General features: G+C 35.0%; 1 protein-coding gene across 1 annotated transcript in view; it reads left to right on the top strand.

Annotated features, from left to right (window-relative positions):
• The window catches only part of HIBCH (3-hydroxyisobutyryl-CoA hydrolase), a 76,362-nt gene that overhangs the window by 10,904 nt on the left and 53,457 nt on the right, over positions 1-12,001 (top strand). The window contains exons 3-5 of the mRNA XM_033111793.1: positions 5,112-5,252; positions 6,958-7,042; positions 10,389-10,469. Of these exons, the coding sequence (XP_032967684.1) occupies positions 5,112-5,252; positions 6,958-7,042; positions 10,389-10,469 (307 nt within the window). The remainder of the gene's footprint in view (positions 1-5,111; positions 5,253-6,957; positions 7,043-10,388; positions 10,470-12,001) is intronic.

The following is a 12,001-nucleotide window of genomic DNA, read 5'->3' on the forward strand; positions in this document are numbered from 1 at the left end:
TGGGTGAAGTTTGCTTCTTATGGATGAGCAAAGAAAGTGGCTTCTTGAGATGGAATCTACTTCGGATGGGGATGCTGCGAAGATTCTTGAAATGACAACAAAGGATTTAGGGTATTATATAAACTTAATTGGTAAAGTGGCAGCAGGGTTTGAGAGGATTGACTCCAATTTTGAAAGAAGTACTGTAGATAAAATGCTGTCAAACAGCATCACATGCTACAGAGAGATCATTCATGAAAGGAAGAGTCATTCGATGTGGCAAACTTCATTGTTGTCCTATTTTAAGAAATCACCACAGCCACCCTAACCTTCAGCAGCCACCACCCTGATCAGTGGCCCATCAACACTGAGGCAAGACCCTCTACCAGCAAAAGGATAACTACTTGCTGAAGGCTGAGTTGATGGGTAGCATTTTTTAGCAATAAAGTCTTTTCAAATAAAGTATAAACTTTTTTTAGACATAATGCTATTGCACACTTAATGGACTACAATACAGTGTAAATATATGTAACTTTTATGTGCACTGGGAAATCAAGCAATTTGTCTGACTCGCTTTACTGTGATATTCCCTTTATTGTGGTGGTCTGGAACCGAACCTGCAGTATCTCCAAGGTGTGTGCGTGTACTTGTCTGTAACATGTTTGTATAACACGAAAACTTTTTTCTGTATCATTTTAAAATTTTAAATGATGTAGGTATCTGAAACATTTAGCTTTTTTAGTCTATCATCTGTCTTCCTATATGAGTTAGGGTTTAATCAGGGAAGTAGAACCACTATGAGTATTGAAGGGGAGCAGAATATGCCACCCAAAATGTGCCACGAGTATTGTTTTGAGCTGAAGGCAATCAAGACCTGTTTGATTCAGGAAAATCTTTTTACCTCCCCCTAACTAGCTAAAAGAAATTAGAAAGGGGGTCTATACCAGGAAGAGAGCTATTACCACAGATAACTGTTCCCATTAGAGAGACTTATCTGTGTGACAAGGCTTGCATTTGTTTACCAAACATTGCTCTTCTCACCTTCCGGTGAATTTCTTTCCTCCCCTTTGGAGTCCTAGAGCTCTATCCCTTTCTTTAGCTCAGGATGGTATATATAAGCTTCAATTGCCTGACTGCCTTTGGGTCTCATATCTTTGTGTGGCCACTGTACATACAAAATTAAATTTGTTTTTCTCCTGTTAATCTGATTAATCTTTTTAATACAAGGGATCTCACCCAAGAACCTAGAAGAGTAGAGGGAAAATTATTTTTCTTTAACAGTATTGTGGAATAAAAGATATATTGTGAGAATAAGATCTTCCACAGTACTGACAAAAGCTGGGTCTAGAGGAGTTGGAGGATCAGGAAAGTTACTCATCGTCCATCCTAGTCACCTACGGGCACTATTGGAAGCAACTCTGGGAAGCCCAGCAGCTGCTGGAGTAGGACTGTGAAGAACCGGGGATGGTGAAGTCTGCAGAAGGCTGTGTCTGCTGGTGGGCTGGCAAGAAGAAGAACTGGATCCAGGGCAGGAGAGCGGAACAACAAGCTGGAACTCGTCAGCACTTTCAGAGTAATGGCTGCGGTTCTACTTCTCTTTCCAAAGTTCAAAATTTCTCTTTTGACCAACTAACTCATAACCATTCAGAGAAGGGAGTTCCAGGAAATACAGTTGCAGCGTTCCCAGGTATTTACAGTACGAAATAACCACAGCTCACACTCTGGCCCTGGCTGGCTCTTTGCTGTACTTTTTTCTTGGCACACTACTTATTTGTAGGCTTCATTTTGGCTGTAATTTGTGGCACTACCTAGGCTGGCACTGCACCTATGGGACATGGGGAGCTTCAGATTTGGTCCTATAGACTTGGAAAGGATTTGAGTGATACTGCGATAGATAATACCATTTCTGCGTCTTTCAAATGTTTCCTGTATTTATGTAACTGAGAAAGTCATAACTGATACTACCCGTGTGTAGAGATGTCCATTGCTTGAGCTAGAATTGATCTGTTAAGTTCTATGAAATGAGAAATTTTCATAATATTTTAGCTGTCCATTTTAACAGGGACCAGAAACATTATCCAGAACTAATGAGAAAATTTAACCTAATTTTCTTAGCAATGTTAATCCTTTCCCTAAGTCATTTAAAGGTTATATTTTGCTACACTTACTTTAAACCTAATCAATATTCCAAAACTATATTTCTGAAAAATTGTATAATGACCAAGGTTGGTGGATTGTGTAATTTTAAAAACAACATTAAAATTATTTTAAAATTCTGTGAAAGATCACTGTAAAAACTTTAGAAATAACACATAGTACAATGGAGAAAATTAAAATAACCAATGATCCTACCCAAGTCTAATCACTTAATATTTTGGTATATTTCCTCCTGATTTTTATCTTTTGTATATTAGCTGTTTTTGACCCTTCTTTTTCAATTAGCATCATAGTATGAAACTTTATGTATACCATTAAATATTCAAATACGTTCACCAATAACTGTACATATGAGTATCATAAATTAAATCATGAGCATCGTAAATCAAGTGTTGTGTGTTTTTGATATTATAAATAATTGTGGCAAACATCCTTTTTTTCCTTTTCTTTGAGACACTCTTGAGTAAACCAAATATTCATTATGCTTAAGGTAGAAAATTTGAAAAGTATATATAAAAAGGTGATCCCAAATCATTGTTTATAATTAGATGTACATATAGCTATTTTTTCCTGTGTGTATATTTTAACACACAGTATACTGTAATGTAAATATTTCACTAGATTTCTGCTTATTTCTTGAGTATAAATTTCTAAAGTAGAATTATTTCTTCAATGTAAGAACATTTAAAAGACTCTTCATACATATTGCCAAGTTGCTTTCTATTTACACTTTCCTCTGTAAATGCCTTCATTTTTAAAGTTTGTTCATTATGTGGCTGCAGTTATATTTGTTGATATAAATTTTAGTTCCCTGTATCCTGGATTATATCTGTATTTAGATCTATTCTCCTTTAGCTGGTCAGTAAACTTGGTTCATGTATATATTCAACATTACAGAAAATGAAACAACAATTGGAAGCCTGGGTTCTTTTGTGATTTTTGTGTATAGTTTTCTTTTGCCACACATTTTTCTTTAGTATCAATAAATTAAGGAAATGAAAAATATCCTTTTCTGTCATGTATCTCAGTATCTTTTAAACCTAATATAGCACCTTAAAACAATTATTTAAAATATTGTTTTGAATAGGTAGTAAAAACATATGGTACAAAATTCAAAAAATTCAAAGGGCCATACAGTAAAAAGTCTTCCCTTTCCTGTCTCTCAGATGCTCAGTTCTCTTTCCTGGAAGCAACCATTTTAGTAACGTCTTGTGTATCCATCTAGAGACACACTCTTTATATAAATTTGTATACATCTACACGGTGGGTGGGTAGCATAGTAAACACACTCTCTGCACTTGAGATTGTTCCATAACAGTGTATTCTTTTAAAAAGGCGTCATAGCACGCATTTGTATGAGTGGCTATAATTTAACTAGTAGTCTTCCACTGATTATGTCCAGTCTCGCCATTACAAAGGACGCTGCAGTGACTGTCCTTCTGTGAGTTTCATTTTGACTGTATGTGAGTACATATGTAGGGTGAGTTTTGGGAACAAGAATTACTGTGTCAGCATGTGTTGTCAGATTTTTCCTAGGCTCTGTGGTAGCTTATGTTCCCACAGTATGTCTGTTTCCTCACACTTTAGACATGACAGGATATCAAACTTTTTGATATTTGTCAATTTGGTTAAAAAACTGTATCATAGTTATAGTGTTAAGTTTTAATTTGAATTGAAAAGATGCAACCTTTTCTGTTGTTTAACAGCCCTCTTCCTGTAACCTTTTTAAGTGAATATAAATTAAAATTTTTATCTGATAATGAATTTTAATAAAAATTAACTCCAACATTAAATATGCAACATGATTTTATAAAGGAGGATTTAAACATTTTGTAAAGATGTTGTTTAATGCTGTCAAAATAGGGACTTCTGGGTTTTATCAGCTTTTAGTTAATAAATGCGCATTCTCCAGGTAAAATTTTCTAGTTTAAGCCGACTTTCAATTTTGTATTGCACATTGTTCCCAGGTGCAGTTTAAGCATTGTCCTTAAAGGAATGTACTAAGCATGGTGGTGCCATGTGCCTTGTTAGCTGTGTATAGCAGAGACCTGAGAAATTGCTATGTAGTTTAAAACATGTTCCCTCCAGGTTTATGTTAGTACTGTATATTACATGAGCAGTGAGATCTGATGATTAAAATATGGCGTGGAGGCCATAAGAATATAGGCAAGTTGTTCACAACTGTATGACACGTAAGTCTGTTTTTTTTGTTTTTGTTTTAACTTCTTTTTTTTAAATTAAAGTTTATTGGGGTGACAATCATTAGTAAAGTTACATAGATTTCAGGTGTACAGTTCTGTAACACATTATCTATACTCACCTTGTGTGTTCACCACCCAGAGTCAGTTCTCTTTCCATCACCATATACTAGGAGGTCTGTCATTTTATAAGCTAGCCTCAAACTACTTATTCTTCCTACTTTCCCATCCCTCATTTCTTCAACCAGTTTTTATTCTGCTCATGTTTAATATCTTAATATTTTCAAATATTCATTGTTCTGTTCTAGCATGTATCACTCTGTAGGATTCTCACCCCCCTTTTTATTGGCATACATGAAGGCACAGCTCAAATACCACCTTTTTTTTATTTCTCAAGTTGTCAGTAGCTTCTATAGTGAATTATTTGCCCTCTCTATTCATCTTTGCTTTCTAAGCACCTTACATATTGCTTGGTATACAGTAATGCATTAAAAGATTTAAGAGTGTTTTATAATCAAGTAATTCTAGGGCTGCATTCTATTTTAAATCAGTTGACTTAGTTCACTTACAAATAAAAATTAAAAGTTTAAAGGTATGTATAGTTTGTTTTGGAATTGTTCATCTATGCAATCTAAATAGCTTTGTCAGTTGTATTTAGTTACTATTTAGTCACCATTAAAATTGCGTGACAGATTTGTATTTGATGTATATGTTTTGATGTTGGCTTGTGACAAAAACTTAATGAAGTTTATCCTAAAGTTTTATTTGTTTACACAGAGAATGTCCAACCACACGGATGCAGCAGGAGAAGTACTGTTGGAAAGGAAAGGTTGTGCAGGAGTGATAACACTAAACAGACCAAAGTTCCTAAATGCACTGAATCTTAGTATGGTTCGGCAGATTTATCCACAGCTAAAGGTTTGTAATTTTCTTAAAGCAATTATGTGGATTCTTTTAAAACTGTATCCAATAGTTCATTTCTGGCATTCCCTCCCATTGTCCTTGGGATCTCTTGGATCAGCGCTTGAGCCCCATTGATTCTTCAGTCTTCAGTGGTTTCCTTGTGAGGTTATCCTGAAGCACCACTAGTGACGCAGTCCATTGCCTCACAAGACAGCCCCTTCCATTTTTACATGGCTGAGTTCACCTTGTGCTCTGCCGTTCTCTCTCTGACCTTTTAACCAGTATTACTGGTTCTGCCTCTTGGGGTATGAGCGTACAAATCTAATCTGCTTCCACATGACAGCTTTTTGGTTTGAAGACAACTATTTTTTAACTGCTTGGCCAGCCTTTTCATAAGCTCTTCTATTCTAAGTAAAGTGCAATGGAAAAGCATAACTTAAAGTCAGATCACTTGTGTTTGAAACTTGGATTTCTATTTATTAACTGTGTAGATTGGGAATGTTAATCTCTTTGTGTCTCACTTTCCTCAGCTGTGAAATGGGGATAATATTTCATAGGATTGTTGTGAAGATGAAACAGTGTACCTAATGTGGCGGTCAGCCACATAGGTGTTAATCAAATATTAGTTTTTCCCTGGTCAAGTGTTCCTCACTTCTTCAGTGGATGAGTTTGTTTTCCATTGTACTTTGTTTGGAGCACCTTATAATATGTCCTTAAATGTGATACAGAAAAATAAGCCAAATGTTCCAGATTAGAGTTGGACCACAGTGAAAGAAAGTAGAAACTTCCATGTGAGAATGCCATATTTCTATTAATGTAGCTCAGTGTTGCATTAACCCTTTGGAGAACCATGTCTGTCCAGCTTCTGTGTTTCCCCTAAAATAAGACCTAGCCTAACCGTCAGCTGTAATGCGTCTTTTGGAGCAAAAATTAATATAAGACCCGGTCTTATTTTACTATAAGATCAGGTATAATATAATGTAATGTAATATAATATAATATAATATAACATAAGACCGGGTCTTATATTTAGTTTTGCTCCAAAAGACGCATTAGAGCTGATGGTCCAGCTAGGTCTTATTTTCAGGGAAACACGGCACATCTCTTCCTTGTGCATTTATATTTTTATTCTCAAGTATAGAATTTATAGAGCCTCTGTTAATTTTTCTGTCTCTCATTTTTTATTTGATCCATTGTTCTAGTATTTTGAATTTACATTCCCTCTTGATTCTTTCACCCTACTTATTAGCTCTCCTTATCAACCCCAAATCAACTCCAGATTTGATCTATGTAAGTGTTTTTACTCTGTTACTTACAAATTTGTCAGTAGGACAGAATGTCACTACAGTAGAAAGGTTATTGCTTTGTTTATCAACAATCTTTGGATTGATTTGTTCACCAAGTTTATAAGCTTATGTAACATGTAGTATTATTAAGCCCATATTTTTTGACCTTGGTCTAAAAGTTGTCATGGCAGAGATTTCAGATGCCAGGATGAAATTTGAATTACAAAATATGTTCATCTAACAACTTTGTTGAAATAGCTTCTAATTTATGTCAGAAAAAATGAAGTTGGGATCCATTCTTCTAGATATGCTTTATAAAGCTTATGCTTATACTAGATCTATACACGTACTCGTATATGTATGTACATATGTGCATTTGGATATATCTCTAATGAGTTTGTATTGATAATATACTTATACCATCTTCTTTTTAGAAGTGGGAACAAGATCCTGAAACTTTCCTGATCATTATAAAGGGAGTTGGTGGAAAGGCTTTTTGTGCTGGGGGTGATATCAGAGGTAAAAACTTATTTCGCTCTCACCTATATGCTTTTTTTCTATTACTGATAAAGTGTTAGCAAATTTTCATAGTACTTCATAATTTGCTATATTTTTTAGATTTCTGTTTGTTTTAAAGTTAATACATTCTTTTGTAGTTAATTTAGGAAAAGGAAAAATGTAAAGACTTACCTGTTGCAGTTAATATTACAAAAATGAGAAGGATAGCAATTTTTTTTTTTAAAACACACATGTGCCCTTCAGATATCTTGTCTTTCTCCCTGAATCATTCCAAACAAAATGTCCAGTTGGTATGTGAGTCCACTTTCTACTTTCTATTTTAGAATAGCTGATATTAAGAAGTTCCGTTTGTCACATAATCTGACAATCTGGCCATGTTGAGTGATTTGCCATTCTCCAAATATGACATGTTCTCCCATATTTCTATGAGTTTGCCTATGCTTTTCCATTGTTCATAATCCCAAAGTTGGGTGTACTTAATAGCATTCATCCTATTACATTGTCAATATGTTTTCATGTGTGTTTATAAATAACAAGATTAATTCTCATCTTTCTAGTGGTTTAGGTCAGTCTATCTTGCACATTTAACTATTACAGACAAAAGAGAAGAAATGTTTGTTTTCAAGATCAAAGTCATGTACTTACTGTTAATCACTTTTGGTTGTCAGTATTTTATATATACTGAGAACTTATTATGTTTTGTATTTTGTTTCTTAAGGAATTGGTAGGGTCCAGGGATGGGTTTTCCTTCTTTTCATTTTGTATATATTTTATTGTATATATTTTTTCATATGTATTTTTTTCATATGTATATTTTTTATTGTTTTAAGACAATGTTTGGGTTGATTTATTTACTAAATTTACAAGATTATGTATACCGTTATATTTAGAAAAGGAAGAAACAAGCTTGATTCAGGACATAATTTCAAATACCTATTTAATTTAAAGTAACTAAGTCTTAAAATTGCAGTTTACATTTTTCAATAGCTTAGACTGATTGGTTAACTAAATTGTTTTTGAATTTATTATTTTGCCCACAACATGAATATTTTAAAACTTGTTTTTCAACCTGGAATTAACCTTTCCTATGAGTTGGGCCTATGACCTTGTCAATTTACAGATGAATAAAGCCTTATGTATTGATTTTAGCTTTTGACTGTGAGCTGTTTTTGCATAGATGCCTAACTTTATATTCATGTTTGGAAATACAGTTACAAATTCTAGAATTATTCCAGTTTACATGTATAAAGTGATGGTTTTCAATTACAGAAAATTTAGTTTCTTTAAAGATCATAGTCCAAGACGATAAGTTGGCACTCCAAAATTTTTTTTAAATGATATTATGAGTGTTATTTAATTTTACTTTATATGGAACTAATTGATTAGAGTAAGACCAGAAGGAAATCTAAGAAGATTTTTGAGATGAAAGAGCTTTATTCAACAGGCAATACAATTTATAGTCTTTTCCTTTTAGAATTGGTAAGCAGTGATAAGGACTTAATAAAAGACAATAGATGAGGGTTTGAGGGGACATGTAGCAGTTAAAGCCGCAGAATGACAAAACTAGATATTAAATCTTTCTTTTAAAAACCAGGAAAAGAAGTCAACCTTTGGAACATTTTAAAGGAAGACATATCAGAGTGCTAGAGTTAGTCTAAATATCTATAAATAGTCAACAATTTTTATGTAACTCCCATAAAAGAAGAAACATTATATAATATACATTTAATTTGTATATTTTAGTAGATAATTCTCCTAAGACAGGAAAAGGCATAGGAGCTTGCAGTATGTGGAAGAGAAAGGTCTGATAGTAGTCTTGACATTGACTGGAGTAAGAATATAGTATATTGTGAACTTTGGATAATACGAAATTGCAGTAGAAATGAAACTGTTTGATAGTATTTATCATTCAGATATTTACTGAGCACCTGTTTATTAAGCCAGGCAGTAGTATGCTGTACCCACATCCTTGAGAAGTTACATTTCCATTTATAACCTCTCTAGCTTCACCTTTTACCCTTTTCCTTCAGTCTTTTACAACTACTTATTTATTTTATTCTTTCTTGCCTATGTGTCTCTGTAGTTACTCCTTTATCTACTCAAAAACTTTCCCCCTTTCACTTTTTAGGAAATCCCTATCTATTGTTCAAACTTGGCTCAGACTTATGTCTTCTTAGAGGACTTCTTTTAGTTACTGCTCCAATTCCCACAGCACCCCAGTCTTACAGTGAGCATAGTACAAGGACTGTATTTTAGTAGTCTTTTTCATTAGTCCAAACTTCAGGGCAGCCATCATGTATTTGCTGTCTTGTTATCTACAGCACCTAAAATAGTACATGATACCTACGTAGTAGATGCTCAGGTAATGTTCCTTAGTGAAATGAATGTGGCAGAAATATTAACTTGGTGGAATATATATATTTCTGTATGCGTATGTATAATATGAGGTCAGACAATTAAGTTCACGAAATCATCCTAGAAAAAGTGGTCCATACCTCATTGCTGAATATCACTTTAGTCACCTACGAAGTGCTCTCCTTGGGAAGCTATGCACTGATGTCAGCACCTAATGCACCCTTCAAAGCAATTTTGGAACTCTTTTTCTGGAATGGCCATCAAAGCTGTCATCGTATTACCCTAGATGTCCTGAATATCATCAAAATGTGTTCCTTTCAGTATTTCCTTTATCTTCGGGTAAAGAAAGAAGTCATTGGGGGCCAGATTAGGTGGGTAGGGAGAGTGTTCCAATACAATTATTTGTTTGCTGGCTAAAAACTCCCTCACAGATAGTGCTGTGTGAACTGGTGCATTGTCGTGATGCAAGAGCCATGAATTGTTGGCTTCAAGTTCAGGTCATCTTAAGTTTTTCACGCAGCCTTTTCAGCACTTCCAAATAGTAAACTTGGTTAACTGTTTGTCCAGTTGGTACAAATTCATAATGAATAATCCCTCTGATATCAAAAAAGATTAGCAACATCATTGCAATGAGTTTGCAAACTTAATTGACCGACCTTGTACACTTTGTGGTAAGATATATTGCTAAAGGAAGTGTTTATCCAGCAAATGTTTATTCAGGTGCTGCAGAAATGTATAACTTCTAATTTAAATGTAACACTTTGTAAGAAGTTCTTAAGAATTTTTGCCTTGAAGTTTTGACATTGGACTGTGGATCTGTGTATGATGCCTGTGGCATGGGCAGCTTCAACTAACAAACCATTCTAGAGTTTCCCCTCGTACTTACTGTCATAACATTTTAAATTTATTTTATTTGACTATGTTGATGGGAAAACACTTTTCTTAAAAAATAATTTGTAATCCTTCCTTCTTTTTTCTTTTTTTTGGGTAGCGGTTTCAGAAGCTGCAAAGGCAAACCAGAAGTTGTCTCAAGAGTTCTTCAGAGAAGAATATATGCTAAATAATGCCATTGGTATGTGTGCTCTGCTGAGAGTTTTGAAAATGGAATCAAGAAAAGCAGCACAGTACGAATGTATTAAAAATGGAATCAATAGAGTCTCAGTTAATTTTTGGATATACTGTATGCCAGGCATAAATAAATTTGACTAAACTGTTGTAACTGTTCATTCCCAAACAGTTCACACGTTTTTTTTTAAAGATTTTTTTTATTGGGGAAGGGGACAGGACTTCATTGGGGTACAGTGTGTACTTCCAGGACTTTTCTTTTTCCAAGTCAAGTTGTTGTCCTTTCAATCTTAGTTGTGGAGGGTGCTGTTCAGCCTCAAGTTGTTGTCCTTTCAGTCTTAGTTGTGGAGGGCGCAGCTCAGCTCCAGGTCCAGTGCCGTTTCTAGTTGCAGGGGGCGCAGCCCACCATCCCTTGCCGGAGTCGAACTGGCAACCTTGTGGTTGAGAGGATGCGCTCCAACCAACTGAGCCATCCGGGAGCTCAGCGGCAGCTCAGCTCAAGGTGCCATGTTCAATCTTAGTTTCAGGGGGCACTGCCCACCATCCCTTGTGGGACTGCAGGAATCGAACTGGCAACCTTGTGGTTGAGAGCCCGTGCTCCAACCAACTGAGCCATCCGGGACGCAGCTCAGCTCAAGGTGCTGTGTTCAATCTTAGTTGCACGGGGCCGAGCCCACCATCCCTTGCGGGATTCGAGGAGTTGAACCGGCATCCTTGTGGTTGAGAGCTCACTGACCCATGTGGGAATCAAATCGGGAGCCTTCAGAGTTAGGAGCACTGAGCTCCAACCGCCTGAGCCACCGGGCCCGGCCCCCAGTTCACACTTTTTATATTAGTAGGCTATACTTAACTACTATTTGTCATGCAATCAGTGTGAAAACGTGGATTCTGATTGTATGGATGGCTTTCTTGGAAAACAAGAAACTTGGGTCCCAGTTTTCTCTGTAAAATGAAGTATCATTTTGTAATTCTTCAGGAATTACAGTTGAAGTAGTACTTTTATCAAGCATGTGTTTCAAATGTTAAATTACAGAGAATACTGTAATAAATACTTGGGTATTCACCAGCCCAGAATGAACAGACATCAGAATTTTACTTTTGTGTGATGTTTTAAAATTTATAGAAGAGAAATATACTACAAGTTTTAAAATAACAGTTCAGCCTATTTTGTTGCTTTCCTCAGTGCCATTTCTCTCTCCAGAAACAACCAGTCATTAATTTGCCGTGTATCCCGCTAGACCATACTCTATATTTTTACTACATATTTATGAGCAAAAATAGTATTATTTTGTGCTTTTGAAATTTGCATAAATATTTTACTGTATATATTATTCTTTAAGTTGTTTTTAATAACATGGACTGTAACTGGTCTATAGTATTCAATATTATGAATATATCTCACATTATTCCACATTAATAGGTATTTTAGGTTATTTCAAATTTTTATTAATACAGATTGTTGCACTTTTACACAGAGGGTGCCAAAAACATGTATACACATTTTAAGAAAGGAAAAAACTGTATTACTATATACCAATA

The sequence above is a fragment of the Rhinolophus ferrumequinum genome, chromosome 8, assembly GCF_004115265.2.
Source record: "Rhinolophus ferrumequinum isolate MPI-CBG mRhiFer1 chromosome 8, mRhiFer1_v1.p, whole genome shotgun sequence".
NCBI classification, from domain to species: Eukaryota; Metazoa; Chordata; class Mammalia; order Chiroptera; family Rhinolophidae; genus Rhinolophus; species Rhinolophus ferrumequinum.